We start from the raw sequence: 17,722 nt of genomic DNA, 5'->3' as shown, positions 1-17,722 counted from the left end.
AATACACAAGGTTTTTTGCTTCATATTTTGAAACAGTGAAATAAGCAGACTCTGTAAATTATGATGGTGCCAATGAGGTCTTGAACAAGTGGTCATAAGCAATACGTATCAATAACCCACGTCTGTAATAGCTATGCTGTTCAATAAATATAACCGATGGACCGTGTACCTGTTTTAACAACATTTTAGTGTGTACAGAATGTAAGAAATAAATCATTTTCTCTTTTAATCAGAAATTGTGCTATACAGGGGCGCCTGGGTGGCTCAGTGGGTTAAGCCGCTGCCTTCGGCTCAGGTCATGATCTCGGGGTCCTGGGATCGAGTCCCGCATCGGGCTCTCTGCTCGGCAGGAAGCCTGCTTCCCTCTCTCTCTCTCTCTGCCTGCCTCTCTGTCTACTTGTGATCTCTGTCTGTCAAATAAATAAAATCTTTAAAAAAAAAAAAAAAAAAAAAAAAAAAAAAAAGAAATTGTGCTATACAAATAAGAATTACAGAAATTAATGTAAAATCAAGACCTTCCTCTTTCATTTAAAAATGTCCCATTGAAGAGCCTAATACAGAACAGTGCATCAAAACGAAGCTTCCTAAAAATTGCAGGTACAATCTGACTTCCCGAACAATCTAATTTAGCCAACTGTTAAAATGGTCTTATTGTTTGGGCATTCATATAAATCCCTGGCTTGAGTGCCGTCCATAAAGAATTAACCCATTTTCAGTTTGGCAGTATGTAGCAGCACACCAAAAGAACCCTTAAAAATGTTAACTAGAAGACACCAACCCAACAATTCAACTTCCAGAAATTTGTTCCAACGGAAAAAAATTCAGTGTACTAATGTTTAATCATGAGATCACTTCAGCATTGTTTATAATAGCAAAAAACGGGGGGGGATGGAGGGGACTGATAAAAAACCTTAAGATTACTTGGCTGAATTATGTGTGTATGATAAACTAGCAAACAACTATGTATACAAATATATTTGATAAGAAAACATGTTCAGGAAAGTGTAAACGTAGAAGGTTATTAAAAATTATATATTAAGATCCCATTTTATGTTTTTTAAAAAGTGAGTACAGATTCAGACTTATAGAAGTAGACATTTTCAGTTCACAGGAAGTCATCTGGAAGAAGACACCCAAACGTAACAGTGGTCAAGGGTGATAATCATTAAGGGTGTGAATCATCTTCATTTTCCCTTTTTTGTTTAGCTGGATCTCCTACTTTGCCTAGGGAAAGCATGTTATTACTGGTGTGATTTTTAATTTCAGGTACGTCCAGACCCTTTTCTTTTTCCTAGTATAGACTAAAATAGCTATTCTCACACTTTAGAATCTTCTGATAGAGAATTCTATGAGGTTTTACTGAAACTACAGATACAGACTCTGTCTGTATGAATATATGAAAGTTACATCCCACACTGAGATGCAACACTCCAGCCTGAACCAAAGGGCTGATGGGCACCAATGGACAACGAGGCCCTTTCCTCCAGGGACTGTATCGCGAGCCCACCAGGGGCCTGCCACAGATAATGCTGTGTTGTTCGGGGTTCCCAATCTGTGCAAGGAGGCTTGGGTTTGACGGAGGGCCCCCAGGCATCCCACATACACTTTATTTAACTGTTATGAATGGGCAAAATAACCTTAGACCACCACCCATTTCGAAAGGTTACTAAGATCATCTAGATACTCCATCGTTCTCAGTGGACAGTTTACAATAAAGAAATGTTATAAGTTATAAATATACAAAACAAAAGTCATATACAATTGTAGGAATTCATGGGTCTCTTGAATCCTCTGACATAACGATTTTTAAGATGTGAAAGATTAAAAATTCACCATGTGTGAAGCTCACCGCCAACATCATCACTGCTGGTTCTGAGGAACGGGCAAACTTGCACCGAGTCCCCGGAGCCCGCTGCGGTCCTCTCCAGAACCACCGTGCAGGCCCCTGGGGCTGGCCGTCACCGAGGAAGGAGGCCCCAAGGGCGGAGAGGAGGAACCAAGCCCTCACCGGCTCCTCGCCAGTACCACCCCACCGCTGCTGACGTCGGGAAGAAGGCAGTGAGGACGGGCGCCCAGTGGGGGCAAAATCCTTACTCGATGACGCTCTCACTTCCTTTAGGGCTTCCTTTTTATTACTGCTTCTTGGCAAACAAAATTCTAAGGTGTATAAAGCAAGGTTAGTATTGTTTAAAAAGTCTTACCATGATCCTTGTACACAGCATTTAATATATTAAATAGGTTAAGAGGACTATTTTACTTATGGAATAAGTAATAAAATTCATTTGCCGAAACAATACTAAGGAAAAAAAAATACCTCCTTTTTGCTTTCCTTGTTTTGATCAATCTCAATGTCAATCGGGTTATTTCCATTTGTTTCTTCCAGTTCATCCTCACTGGAAGACAAGAACAAGTTACTGAAAGATTATTTGGTACTAATTCTATTTAATATACAAATATAAGCAATAAACTGATTTAATGACAGATTTAATATAAACTTATTGTGTTTTCAGACTGCTGAGCTTAAAAAAACTTTTTTTGATTCAAATAAAATAATATCCAACTTCATAGTTCCCTTGGACTACATGATTAAAAAAAACAAACAAACAAACATTAAAATAGGTCTCTAACTTCCGAATCAGGTCTAGAACACTGTTGCTTTATATTTGCAAAATGCTTCTTCTCAACTCTCCACTTAAAATGTCAAATGAGACGTTTATGCAATTGCCCCATAATTAGCTTGTGGTGGGCTAGGACATGATCATGAGCCGTAAATGGGGGATTACTCAAGAATCGAGTCCTACTGCACTGGGAACAAACTCCCCGACAAGGAAAACTCCATTTCAAGTCCCGGGAGTAGACAGACGCTCTTAACTCAACACAGTGTGAGGGTGGGAGAGGCTTCTTGGTGGCCTGCAGAGGTTGGTACTTCAGATTAGGTTAATTTAAAAAAGAACATTCATTTTGACACGGTACTTCAAATGCTCTTCTTTATAGCCTTCCACGTTATTAATTTTTTAAAAGACCTCTGTAGTAGTTAGGACCTTTGTTTTAAAAAATAAGAAAATAAGGCTGGCACAAGCGAAGTAGCCGGCCTCAGTCTGCCCACAGTTTCGACCAGCTCAGCAGCAATGGCAGCCAAAAAGGCAGCTGGTCCAATGTCAATGTCCCCACTGTCCCGAGAATCCATCCTGGGTGGCTCTGCTACCCTTTTCCCCACCCACCCTGCCTGAGGAGAGAGTGTCTGAAAGGAGAAAGGGCCCGGGGCTGAGGAAAATTCTTTCCCAGACCCTGACATTACTGCCAACAGTTTCTCCGGTGCCACCGCCACGTGGCGTGCCCTTGCTGGTCTGCGTCCTCACAGCAGGTGGGAGCACGGCCGGTCTCCCTGCCCTTGGTGCTGATGACCAGGGAAGGGAGCACGCAGGGGTCAGCCGATGCTCTTACCACGTCACACAAGGACAACAAATCCCACTCACTTTTTATTTTAACTCTGATTTCAGCTGAGCATACCTATCTGTAGTAAGAGATTCAATTTATAAAAAGTAAATGACCAAACATATAATGGATATAAAAACGTTTAATCAAAAGTTATTGGAACACTAAAAACAAATTCAGTAGTGTTTGCCGCTTCTGATTACCAAGAGTAATGATCCAAAAACAGGCGCACTAGTATATAAGTGGCAGACGGATCAAGGTCAATAGTGTCACAGGCTCTTGAAGCTGGACATGCGAGCTTTGCAGATGTTCCCACCACTGCCCCCATTTTAAAGCTGAGCCCACGGATCCGAATTCTCCAAAAGTCAAACTTCTAATTTGTTCCCACATGTTATTCTATTTAAAATCATAAAACACTCTCCTGCAATGGGGCCATGGAGATCATACAGTCTCACTTTCTTCACTTTATTTGTACTATGAGTTTTTAAAAATAACATTACAGAGGGGCGCCTGGGTGTCTCAGTGGGTTAAGCCTCTGCCTTCGGCTCACGTCATGATCTCAGGGTCCTGGGATCGAGCCCCGCATCCAGCTCTCTGCTCAGCACAGAGCTTGCTTCCCTTTCTCTCTCTCTGCCTGCCTCTCTGCCTGTTTGTGATCTCTGTCTGTCAAATAAATAAATAAAATCTTAAAAAAAAAAATTAAATAACATTACAGAAAATGTGGAAGACATAATTTTAAAAAGCCACTTATAGTCCCATTGACCTAACACAAAAACCAGTATGTGTATGTGCTGCCTTCTGGACTTTAAGCTTCTTCATTTTAGAGTCAAGGAAGTGATGATTGGGGAAGGCCCGAGTGGGGCAGCCTGGCCTGTGAGCACACAGGTAGAGAACCTCTGGAGCTCACACTCCGCCGACCTGCCCGTGTGTGAGCGCAGGGCTATTCCCACTACTCGGTGCCACTCAGAAGTCCGCACAAGTGTTGAGTAAGATGTAGCATGCTCACTAAGCTATCCTTAAAACTAGATCCTTATTAAGGGGAAATCATGAAATCTCTCTCTCTCTTTCCCCCCATACACAAAACAGGTGGTGAAGAAAGCGACGGAGGAGATCTACACTACACACTCACCTCCTAACACATCAGACAAAGCATGTCACACAAATCCGGCATATAAAAAAGGAAATTCAACCTAGGAAATAGTGGATTCCTTCTTATTGAAAGGAGACACCTTCAGGGGCAGGAAAGGCTATGTGGGCAAGTTTGCTCTTTCAGAATGGAAGCTTACTGAACGCAAGAAGAGAGCAGTAAGGAAAAAACACCTGCAGAAAAGAACACGTGTTAACACAGCTCCTGAGCATCAGAGGAAGAGAATCTGCGTACGTGTGGCTCTAGTAGCAAGGCCCTGGGGGAACCCACCAGTGGACCTTTCCTTTGTGTGTCTACCAGCTCTTAGAAATTCTACTGACCCAAGAGATCCCCACGTGGGGAGACATCACCTCCAGACAGGCACTGACCTCTCTTCCCGCTCCCGCTTCTGTTTCCGAGCGTGGCGGTCCATCACACTGGTTTTAGTCCTCGTCTTCTTCCAAGAGTAGTAAAATTTCACCAGACTTGCTATAGATTTATCAGGAAGCTAAACATAAAAACTGAGTTGGTTTCGATTTAGAGCTAATCTTCCCAAATCAAGTGTGCTTATTAGGTACAGTTAAAAAGGGTTGTCTCACATACCCAGAAATGTACTGTCAGGGCCCTTTTCTCTGAGGAGATTCAAAGAGAACTCCTATCAATACATTCCAAACTACTGGGGCACCTGGGTGGCTCAGTCATTAAGTGTCTGACTTTGGCTCAGGTCATGATCCCAGGGTCCTAGGATCAAGCCCTGCATGGGGTTCCCTGCAGGGAAGCCTGATTCTCCTTCTCCCACTCCCCCTGTTTGTGTTCCCTCTCTCACTGTGTCTCCTTGTCAAATAAATAAATAAAATCTTAAAAAAAAAATACATTCCAAACTACTGCAGTGTGACTGGAAGTGACACTCAGCCCAGGAAAAAGATTGCTAGAGCAGTCTGAGATGAATCCAAATGTTTACCTAAAGTTTATAGCCTAACACTCGGGTTATTTTTTAAAAATTCATTTTAGCACTCATGTAACTACCAATAAGCTTTCCTGGTAGGACTCCACCAAATAGCCTTCTACAATATAAGAGATAAGCAAACCTTCCCCAGGCTGATAGGGTTCCATGATGCTCCCCCTCATGCAACAACCATCAAAGACGCTTCCTATCGGACTCATCTGGGGAGTCCCAACAAGAGAGACAGGGATGGGGGGTGGCAGAGGCCTTCTGTTACAGCTGCTATCAAGCTGGGAAGTGCTAGAAAACGCTTCGCTCTTGTAATGTAAAGCCTCTTATCCACCCCGCAGCAAGTGCAAACGATCTAAAGAGTTTTATTAAAAATGAGAACATTCATGCCTGTGGATGCTATCTCTTCCCTTCAGATACGCTGCAGTGAAGAGAGGCTGAGGAGAAAAGAAAATACAGTGCTCTCATTTACTTACCATTTGTTGGATTCTATGAAAAGTTTTCCCATGAAAACTAAAGGCTTGTTCAAACAAGACTTTATCTTCCACAGTCCATTCATCTGGGAAGGGGGTAAAGTTGGGCAAATCAGCCAATGACTTTTCAATATTATGCTTATGCCAAAAGAGCATCCCAAGAGCCTAGAAAAACAGTATCAGTGAAATTTTAGACCAAAGACAGGAGTGAAACACTACAAAGGAAATGAGATTAGCAGAAGAGCCCGTGCTGCTCTGCAAACAGGCAGTACCGCCAGGTGACTGACGGCGACCGACGCCCCCTGCAGGCGGACTCCTGCGAGACACGGTCCACCGCGCTCACTTCTCAGATTACAATACGGTGACCCTGAGAAATTATGTCCTTGCAAACCGGCTGGTGTGGGAGGTGACCACGGCAGTGTGGCTCCAGAATCTGTACCCTTAAGAGGCCTCCACAGACAACAGGACAAAGTAACTTCTAAAAGCACTTAACTGGGGGTGCCCGGGCGAGTGGCTGGTTAAGCTCTGACTCTTGGGTTGGGCTCAGGTTGCCATCTCAAGGCCATGAAATCAAGCTCCCTGTCGGGCTCCGCGCTCAGCCTGGAATCGCTTAAGAGTCTCTCTCCCTCTGCACCCCGCCACCTCGCTCTCTCTCTAAAACAAATAAATCTTCTAAAAAAGTTTTTAAAATGTAATCATTCTTTATTCTTTTGCCGAAAAAGCTCAAAAATAGTTTTGGGTTGTTGTTTTTTTTGTTTTGTTTTGGTAGCTCAGAAGGCAGAAAATATTCAAATGGGTGACAGACAAATTGGAAATAAGAGAGATAATTCAGCAACTTTTTCCTGAGAAAACTTCCTGTAACTCCAAAGTGAGAATCAAAATTTTGAAGACCAGAATCCTTAAAACTTCATACAGGTGTGTATTTAGCACTCACCAATTTTATTTTTTAAGATTTTGTTTTTAAGTAATCTCTACACCCAACGTGGGGGGTCAAACTCACAACCTTGAGACTGAGAGTCCCATGCCCATTCGACTGGGCCACCCAGATGCCCCTAATCGCCCAGTAATTTTTACACTTTCTAAATAGAATTTAAAATTGGTGATGTTCAGGGTGCCTGGCTGGTTCAGTCAGTGGAGCATGCAACTCTTGATCCAGGGGGTTGTGAGTTTGAGTCCCCCACTGGGTGTAGAGATTACATAAAAATAAAATACTAAAAAAAAAAAAAAAATTGGTGATCTTCTGAGCAACTTCGTGAAGTTCATGAGTAGCGGAAAAAGAGAAAGCATACATCTTTTGCTTTGAAAGCTTCTGGAACTATCTCATTGTAATTGGCTTTTCTAACAAATTCTACCAGGGTAGAACAATTAAAAGTAAGGCCAGGGCTAAAAGAAAGAGTCTGATTTTTTTCTTTTTTAAGATTTTATTTATTTGACAGAGAGAGACACAGCAAGAGAGGGAACACAAGCAGGAGGAGCGGGAGAGGGAGAAGCAGACTCCCCACTGAGTAGGGAGCCTGATGTGAGGATCTATCGCAGGACCCGGGAATCATGACCTGAACCGAAGGCAGATGCTTAACGACTGAGCCACCCAGGCATCCCAAAAGAGTCCAATTCTATCTAAAGTAACTGGTGGTATCCCTCAGTCATGAGGATAAATGCTAGTAACATACAGGCTGTAATACCTAGATCAATGCCAAAGTGCTAACCTAACTTAATATACTTATTTTTAAAACAATAATTAGAAATAAGACTGAATTAAGATTATCATCACACTTCTGGAGCAAAATTAATTTCATATATTTCTCATTAATAGGTTCCAATAATTTTAAGAAAACCTTAGCCAAATTTTACAACCTGAAGGTGATTCAAAACAATTAATATGAAAACACTGTGGGTCTGAGTGTGATGGGTTAGGAAAAAACCCTCACACAAACACACGAATGGCGAACAAACCGCACATTCAGATAGGGAAGCATTATGCCAAGCATCTGGCACCTCGGAGCGACCCTGGAGCTACGGGTGCCACAAACACTACAGACCTGCGGAAACACACAGATGCTTTTCCAATCAAAGCGTCCTCTAATGCTCATCACCAGCAGAAAAAGGGGACTGGAACCTCAATTTGCCAGTGACCACCAAAAATTCGCACTGCTACTCAACACACAGAACACAAACAATTTAACAGGTTAGCTACAAACCGCCCCCCTTTAAAATAAAAACCCATCTTGAACAACAAAAGAAAGCCGCATCATTACCTGTTCCATGTTGTACCCATGTTTCTCTTTAGCGATGGCAATGTATTCATCTACTGAAAAACAAGACAAGAGACAAGTAAACCAATGGAAGGGCACGAAACAACAGTCTAGGAGCACCAGAGCCGGATGTATGTTCCGGGCCTGCCATGCCCAGCAATAAAAAGGAAGAACAGACAGTAACAGAGCAGAACCATACAGGATTCCATTATGGATCTTACATATAATCCCACAGAGGAATGGCTCAAAATACACTCAAGGATTAACAGAACTCGTCTCTGGATGAGAAGACTATGATTCTTTTCTTTTAAAACTTGGTTCTACATAAATTTCCTATGATAAATGTTATTTTGGTACTTTGAAAGATAATTAAAAGAAATAAAAACAAGTATTAAAATTGGGGGTTTGTTTTTAGTCTTAGCCAAAGCTGAAAAACAAGTCACTTATCTTTATAGTAAAAAAATCTCAGAGATGAATTCCACGAACCAGTGCCTGGTATTGCTTTCAAACTCTACCGCAGAGTGACCAGGGCCGACTTTCAAGCACTAAGGGAGCACCAAGGAAGACGGACTCAATCTCCCGGAGAAGTCAGCACCCCTCAAAGTTATTTCCTCTCCAGTTTTCTAATCTTTCTTCCAGGAACGAAGAGACTACTAATCAATAACAACACTTCATTATATTCCTATATAACTTTTTTTTTGATAAATTACAAAAATAACACAGGCTCCAAAAGCAAACAAAACAAAAAAACCCACCGTAAACAACAACAAAACCCCCAAAAACCTGAAGAGCACAGAACTGTCTAAAACAGAGAGCTGCGTTTCCCACTGGCCTGTCCTCACTCTCCAGGTGCATTGACCAAATTCAAGACGTGACAACAGGCTCGATGAGGTTCATTCACCTGCTGCCCTTACACAGGCAGCTGACAGAAGCGGCCTCATCGAAGCTCCTCAGGCTCAGTGTGCTCTCTGAGTCACCACGAGCATCTTACCCAACTGGGGCACAACTGACAACCAATTTAGGAAGAAGAAATCAATTTTGAAAAAGAATTCAGGGGTCCCTGGGTGGCTCAGTGGGTTAAAGCCCCTGTCTTCAGCTCGGGTCATGGTCTCAGGGTCCTGGGATCGAGCCCCGCATCGGGCTCTCTGCTCAGCGGGGAGCCTGCTTCCTCCTCTCTCCGCCTGCCTCTCTGCCTACTTGTGATCTCTGTCAAATAAATAAATAAAATCTTAAAAAAAAAATCACATTGAAAACCAAATCACTCTTTGGATGCTACTGTATTTTCATCTCCTTTGCTTTCTAACAAAGATTAGCTGGTGGTAGGAACAGTAAAACAGACGAAACAGTGGATTCCCAGTGCCGCAGCTAAGTTTGGACAGAACATTTTCCATGTTGTAAACAGCAAGGCATTCTTACTCATAACCTTTACAAATCACACTTCTTTTTTAGATTTTTGTGGAGACTACCCTGACGAATCAAATCTAAAGCAAAGGAAGAAAGAATTCCATCAGAAGTCACTTGGTATCTCCGCCCCAGTAAGTTCAGACATGGGAAGGCCTGCAACTTGTCAAAGAACTACCATCTGACACCCTCCGGCAAAAATACAATTTTTCATTCTTTTCACCAACCCCGATGTCAAACAGAGATTAAACAATTTGCTAAATGAATGCGGCGGCTGCTGTGGTGTGTACAGTGTCACAAAGAAGAAAGGCTAGCTTCTAGCAAGGTGAAAGGCCGTACGGTGCAGGTATGGGGTTAAGAAAGACGGAGGTCCAACCTGGCTCCGTCTCTGCACAAAATGAGTTCACAGGCAGTGGCGCCCCAGCAGAGAAAACACTATAGTTTGGACTGTGCTACCTTTAGCAACTTTCCTGACCTTCCCCGGAAGGACTCTCCCCAGTAAAGCTTCGTCCTCACCTAACTGCAATCGACAGCAGAGAAGTTCTCCCGCAATGTTTTCGACTGGAGTGAATTCAGAAACCGAGCCACGTGCTCGCACAAAGGATGCTGCTCACAGCCTGCTCTCTGCCTGCCTCCCCACTGCACGGAGACGGTCCTCAGCTCTCGCTCCCTCTCACAATCAGAGTTGGACAAAGCTGCCCACCGCAGTTCCTGGACCCCCATCTTCCCTACCACCCCCCGCCCCCTCCTCCACAGAGCGCATGCCAGTAGCTGCCAGCAGGGCATGATGAAAACCGAACGTCTGCATTTTCCAAACCTCCCACATGCCTTCCTTAAGCAAAAATAAGCTTTCAACCTAAGACAATAAAATCCACTCCCACGTGCCTTCATAAAAACAAAGGATGACCAGATACTTCAGGCGGCGGATGAAAGATGAAACAGGAAGGGAAGCCAGAGCAATACAAGCTGCTCGAGACCAACTGCTCTAGAACAAAGAACACAGGGTTCCTTGGGGCGTTTCCCAGAACCTTCTCATCTCTGACAACAGGGATCTTGATTTCCTCTCTAAGAAATTAAAGGTTAACCAGAGTCAGTCCCAATTAGGGGGTGCGGAGTCACCGCAGGCCGAGAGTCACGTAAGCTGCCATTAGGACGATGCACAAAGCCCACACGGCTTAAGGAAATGCCAGGACATTTCCACGGGCCCGGTCATTTATATCCACCAGGCTTTCCCAACGTGGGCACAGGGGACAGACCAAGGCAGTCAGTGGGTGCAGGAAGCAGCTGAGCTGACGTTCTCACCCGGTAGTCAGAAGCAGAAAGACCAGTCACTAAGTATGCTCTCCTTTAAAAACAAGTCTGGGGCACCTGGGTGGCCAGGCAGTTAAGTATCCAACTCTTGATTTCAGCTCAGGTCATGATCTTAGGGTCCTGACACCAAGCCCTGCATGGCGCTCTGTGCTCAGCGGGGTGTCTGCTTAAGAGTCTGTCTTCGGGCAGCTCACCCAGGGCACCTGGGTGGCTCAGTCAGATAAGCGGCTGCCTTAGGCTCAGGTCATGGTCCCAGGCCTGGGATGGAGTTCCGAGTCCGGCTCCCTGCTCCTCGGGGAGCCTGCTTCTCCCCCTCCCACTGCCTGCTGCTCTGCCTACTTATGCTCTCTACCTGTCAAATAAATAAAGTCTTTATTTTTTGTTTTTTAAAAAGATTTTATTTTTTTATTTGGCAGAGAAAGAGCACTAGCAGGGGGAGCAGGAGAGGGAAAAAGAAGCTCCCCACTGAGCAGAGAGCTGGATGTGGGGCTTGATCCCAGGACCCTGGGATCATGACCTGAGCCACCGAAGGCAGACACTTAAGGGCTGAGCCACCCAGGCACCCCTAAAGAAAATCTTAAATAAAATTAAAAAAAAAAAAGAAAAGAAAAAGATTCTGTCTTTCCCTCTTCCTCTGCCCCTTCACCCACTCACATGCTTTTTTAATATGAATAAAATCTTTTTTCAAAAAATTGTAAAAATTCCATCATTATCTAATGCAATTATTTTTAAAAACTTGAATGTTCTATGGAAACAACCAAGGAGAACTATCTGATCTTAAATTATGATGGATAAAGTTACATATCACTCCAATTCTTTAAGAAGTACACAAACTGTACCAACCACTGGCTTTTTTGACAAGAACTTAGCGTTACGAAAAGCACAAGTAAATTTCGGGTAGATCACTTAAAAAGGTAGAATGTGCATAAGATTCATCAAGGAAATTTACAAAATTTCTTAAAAAAAAAAACCAGAAAGAAAGAAAATTTACAAAATTCCTAAAGCCTAGACATTTATGGAACGACCCTTACCATGTACAGAACACTCTACTAATAACAGGCCAAAATACAGAGGAAAAACAAACTGATTTCCTAAATTAGCTTGAGGCAACACACAAGTAACAGAGAACAGAAATACATAAAATAATACATAATATGACAGGACAGCACGGGAATCCAAAATAACCAGTAAACAATGACAGTAATGATGTTAAATCGAGATAAGCTTCCTGAAGAGTCAGCAGCTATACGGACTGAGGAATAACAATAGCTAATGTTTGAGAATTTACTATGTGCCAGCCACCATTCCTAGCTCTTTGCAAGGATTATCTTTTTAATCCTCTCCAATAATTCTATTATCACTCCCATTCATAAACGAACTGAGGCCCAGAGAAGAAATCTGGCCGAGCGACACAGCCGGTGAACAGCAGCACCAGGGCTTACACGCGCGCAGAGAAGCTCACCCCAGGGCCGTGATACTAACCGCTGTCTGCTATCCTATCTCTTGAGCAAAGGACACACAGAGGGAGAAGGGCTCAGATAAGAACCGTCCGCACAGCACAGAGAACTAAGCAAGGAAGGCAGGCCAACATCGTCTATGTCGCTTGAATAAAGAAAATAAAACTGGAGTTGATGAAGGAAGTGATGGAAAGCAAGGGTAACAGGTGAACGGATGCCTTGCAATTGGCATCATTTGCTTCTATATTCTTGTTTCCATTCGATGGACTAAATGTCCTAAGTATCACTAGTCAGAGTCTCAAACTCAACTGCGAAAAAGGGAAAAATGCAGCTGGAAGTTGCCACGGTAACCTGAGCTCACCCACTCGTCTCTCCTCTAGACACTGCAGGGACTCAGGACACTTTGTGATCTTGCATATTCTATTCAGAGCAAGAGGCTGACACCATAAGGTAGGTTGAGGACAAAGCTATAACCTCAATACATTTTAAAAAAAAAATTATTATCCTAAAACTTGCGGCAGCATTGGTACTACAAAGGAAATGTGGTACCAATTTCTCTCTCGTAACTCAAACTGGGCATACCAAAATTTTCTTCAGGAATTTGATAAATATCGTGGCACCTTCTTTTATTATTAAAATAAGAAATGAGTTATCACTGTAACTCACCGAGAATGGAATTGAGCTTAAATCATTTAAGTAAAGCAATTCTGCCACCTGGTGGGCACAGATATTACTACAGTTGACATTTCAATGATCCCTCTGAGCATCTTGGGGAGTGGGGGGGGCATAAGAAACGAGATAAGCCATAGAGACTCTGCGAGAATACAATATAATGAACCAGTCCATTCTAGTCAGTAATAAAATGCACTTTATGAAAATCTGTGTCTTAATATAGTTTTGTTAAAATCCCACTTTACAGAAAAAGCGGCCCTGGGTACTCCAGTAAATACTACAAAATCCAACCCAGTCTCATAGACAATCTGATCACACGGAAATAAGAAATACAAACACCTTCCCATGCCACACGTACTTAAATTCAGCTTCTGGCATCCATTCCCACCTAATCTGCACTTTTGTATTCTCCCTCCTTCCAGTATCCACTGGTATGACTCTAAGTTCTACCCCTGCCTCCCTGTGCCTCCTTTCCTCAGCAGCAGAAGACTGAATTGACTATTATGATCTTAAAAGTGGTTCCAGGGCTAACATTTCATGAGTAACTAAAAAACTTGGTAGGGCTCAGGTGGTTGAGGGTCCAACTCCTGATCTGGGTTCAGGTCATGATCTCAGGATCATGAGATTAAGCCTTGCCATCAGGCTCCACACTCAGCAGAGAATCTGCTAGAGATTCTCCCTATCCCTCTGCTCCTCCTCTTACCCCCCCCCCACATATATGCATGTGTGTGCACCAATAAATCAATCTTAAAAAAAAATTTCAGGGCACCTGGGTGGCTCAGTCATTAAGCATCTGTCTTCAGCTCAGGTCACGATCCCAGAATCCTGGGATGGAGCCCCACATCGGGCTCTCTGCTCTGTGGGGAGCTTGGTTCTCCTTCTCCTCCATTCATGCTCTCTGTTGCTATCTCCGTCTCTCTCAAATAAATAAAATCTTAAAAAAAAAAAATCTCCCTCCCTACGCCCGACCCCCGACTCAGGTGCGTGCTCTAAAGCGGATAAACAATACACCTTCACTCCAGTCCTCATACGCCTGTGAGCCGCTCAGAAAGGCACAGGTAGGATATCCCGTATTTTACAAACTGATCATCACGAGAATGACATTTAGTTGTAATTAAAACCACTTTTCCCTTAAAAATGCGCAAAGCCTATGGCAAAGAACGGATGAGCATAGTGACGCACTATCCCCTTGCATCTCTCACACTGAGAGTCAACCTACCTGACAACTAAGTCCCTGAGCAGGCAACTGTGTCCTCAAAATAATTTCATTTGCTCTCATGTGTGTTTTCCGTTTACAGCACGAGCTGAAGGAAACACGCTCCGAACAGGTCTGTATCTCCCTGAACGGAAGGCAACACCCCTGACATAAACCCTAGCAGGCAGCAGTGGAAAGAGCCCTGTGTCCTTGGCTTCTATCAGGAACCCATTTCCTCACCTATTTGACAAGAATGAGGTCAGATATCCTGCTCAAATTCTTTACACAAAGGAGTAAAGCAGTCAAGATATACAAATGTTAAGTCTTACTAAATGAGACTGACTGACTGACTGACTTACTTACTAAAATGAGTTCCTCCATAAAGGTGTGAGTTTCAATTAGAGATGAGGTGGGGTGCACTTCCCAACCACAGAATTAGTTTAATCCAGAGAAACCCAGCCCTGGAATCCCAGGAGGGCTGTGCCCCAGTCCAGAAGTTCCCAATCCTAAACGGGGAAAACCAGCTGGTGAACTTCTTTGAAATCCTGACTCTTAGGCACCACCCTCCTTCGTCTACACCCATGCGTATACTCGCATGTAAGTTTATGTGTGTCTATGTGCAGAGACGTGTGTGTACAGTTTTTATCACACAGGATGGGCACAGAGAAAAGCACACACAGAAAGGCCCAGCTTGGTGATTTTTCAGAAAATGAACACACCTAGATCAAGGAAAGAACTGACTACACTCAAGACGTTTTGGTTTACTTTCAATACCCACAGGTGATTCTGAGAATCGTGAATTAGAGCATAATATTAACGAGTAAAGAACATGAGTTTGATAACATTCCCCATTTCAATGTGATAAAAAGCACCTCAACAAGCACAAAATTTTTAAGTTTAGCATTAAAAAGATTAGACACTATAAGGACCACAGAAGAAATGTGTCTTTTATGTTACTACTATATAAAAGGAGGTTTGTGAATTTCAATCATGCAAAAAAATTTTCCTTTCAGTGACTGCATAGACGTGCTCTTTTAAATTAAGGACTTCAGGGGCACCTGGGTGGCTCAGTCGGTTAAGTGTCTGACTTCTGCTTGGGTCATGATCTCGGGGTCCTGGGATCCAGACCAGCATCAGGCTCCACACTCCGCAGGGAGTCTGCTTGTTCCTCTCCCTCTGCCCCTCCCCCCTGTTCTTGCTCTCTCTCAAATAAATAAAATCTTTAAGTATAAGTAAGTTAAATAAATCACCAACTTCAAGCTCCCATCCTGTAGAGGAGGAGGTGGTCAGAAGGATTTACAAGGCTACGAGTCCTAGTGACTCCTCATAGACTGGTCTACAAACCTTGAAGTATAGGGACATTTGTCTTTTAACCCTGCCTCTGCCACCCTATACAGACAATGGTTCTTCCCTTAGTACAACCCATCGTGTACAAGGATGCAGGAAAAAAGGGATCCCTAAGTGAGACTAAAACAGCCAAGGGAAGCACAAAGGGAGGCTGGGTTCTAGGAAGGGCACAGGAACACAAGGCTTTGCCCACAGGAGACTTGACGCAAGGTCACTTCCCCTCGCGAGGCCTGGTTCCTCGAGCTCTGAAAATGGAAGGTCAATTGCACGGTGGCACTGTGGGAATGGGGGAAAGAGACAATGAAACGCCTGTTGGGAAGGGGCAGGTTTTCCCACTGCTTAAATTTTTTTTTCCCACTTTTTTTCCCCCACTTTTCCCACTGCTTTCCCAAAGCTTAAATCTTGTGGGGGTGAGGGTGGGGGTATCTTCATCCAGTAAAGAAACCCAACCTTTTGAAGCAAGTGGCAGACAGGTGACATTTTATAATTACTATACTTTATATTTGACCATTCTCCACTGATTCCACAAATCTTTGAGGCCCACTGTCTGCCCAGTGCTGCTTATACAGCCATGATTAAAACAGCCCGCCTTGGGCACCTGGGTGGCTCCGTTGGTTAAGCAACCGTCTTCGGCTCAGGTCATGATCCTGGGGCCCTGGGTTCAACTCCCACATCAGGCTGTATGGAGTGGCTGCTTCTCCCTCTCCCTCTGTCTGCCATTCCCCCCTGCTTGTGCGCTCTCTCTCTGTCAAATAAATAAGTAAAATCTGAAACAGCTCGCTTTCACAGAATTCCATCTGGCTGGAGAGAAATAATTACACAAACAATTAACTCCAGTTGTCTTAAGTGTCACAGAAGAAGAACCATGAATGTACGGAGCTGGGAAGCCTGATCTGCAGAATCAAGGGAGCCTCTCTTTTCTACTGGAAAAGGACATTATAAATCCCTGCTTACTCATTTGTTATTTGTAGTAGGGAAAAACTGAAAAAAAAAAAAAAAAACAAAAAACAAAAAACAAAAAACAAAAAACAAAAAAAAAAAACCCAAAACCAGAAATATTCAAGAATGGGGACATGGTTAAATAAATTAAGCTATATGATACAATATTCAGGGATCAAAACTCAGTTTGATGTTTAATTATAGGAAAATTCAAGTTGAAAAACTGTTATTACAGTATGACCCATTTGTGCTTAAATTCAGAGTGCACAGAAGTGTACAGAAAGATGTGAAAACAAAACTTCAATAGTGGCTATATCCATGGATGAGGTGAGGTGGTTTTAGGCTATTTTTAATAATAAAAACAAGCTCATATGTATATATGTAATTTCTTTCCTGAACTATTTGAGACTATCATAATTATGCCTTGTACTCTGAAATACTCAGCATTTTTCTAAGAGTAGGTATGTTCTCTTACATAACCACAGAACAGTAAATTCAACATTTAAGCAATAATCTGGGTCTGTATTCCAATCTGGCCAGTAGACCCCAAGATGTGCTCTACATTGTGCTCAAGAATTTGACAGTAATCTCATCCCTACATATATATAACCAATACGCATATTTTTTAAAATGTGGACCAAAAAAGTGGACATATATTTTTTAATAGAACCACAATAGCATTATCACACCTAACAAAAATAGCAAAATTCCTTGATATGAGAAACAGCGTTACAGTCACTGGACTATCTAAAATGTGTGACGGCAACAACAGCAATTACTGGCAAGGGCACGGAGCACATGAATTTTGCATTTTATTGGTAGCAGCATGAACCAGTTTGACCACTTTGGAAAATAATTTGGCACTGATCTCTCATAGCTGAATATCTACATTCCAGATGGATATCAAGAACCAAGTCACAGGAAGTTCCCCGTAGTAACAGTTATAGAAATAAAAAACTGGAAGCAAAACAGAAAGGATAAATAAATTATTAAAAAACAAGATGAAATTCTTTAAGTATAAAAGGATGAGGATCAGACACACTGGCATGATTACAGGGGAAGGTAACCCTTGACTTTTAGTGGAGGCTTCGAACAGACTGTAAATCCAGCTCCGCCTTTTCTAGTAAGATCTGAACATTGAGCCAACTCTCAAAACACTTAC

The 17,722-nt window shown here is 42.9% G+C and overlaps 1 protein-coding gene across 1 annotated transcript in view; it reads right to left on the bottom strand.

Annotated features, from left to right (window-relative positions):
- Positions 1-17,722, bottom strand: part of RCOR1 (REST corepressor 1) — a 121,016-nt gene that overhangs the window by 12,994 nt on the left and 90,300 nt on the right. The window contains exons 4-7 of the mRNA XM_080809141.1: positions 8,242-8,294; positions 5,990-6,151; positions 4,951-5,069; positions 2,315-2,393 (exon numbers count right to left, since the gene is read on the bottom strand). Of these exons, the coding sequence (XP_080665267.1) occupies positions 2,315-2,393; positions 4,951-5,069; positions 5,990-6,151; positions 8,242-8,294 (413 nt within the window). The remainder of the gene's footprint in view (positions 1-2,314; positions 2,394-4,950; positions 5,070-5,989; positions 6,152-8,241; positions 8,295-17,722) is intronic.

Source organism: Martes martes, assembly GCF_963455335.1.
Source record: "Martes martes genome assembly, chromosome: 7".
Lineage (NCBI taxonomy): Eukaryota > Metazoa > Chordata > Mammalia > Carnivora > Mustelidae > Martes > Martes martes.
Note: the sequence above shows the minus strand (reverse complement) of the source record. Positions and strands in the feature narration are given on the sequence as shown.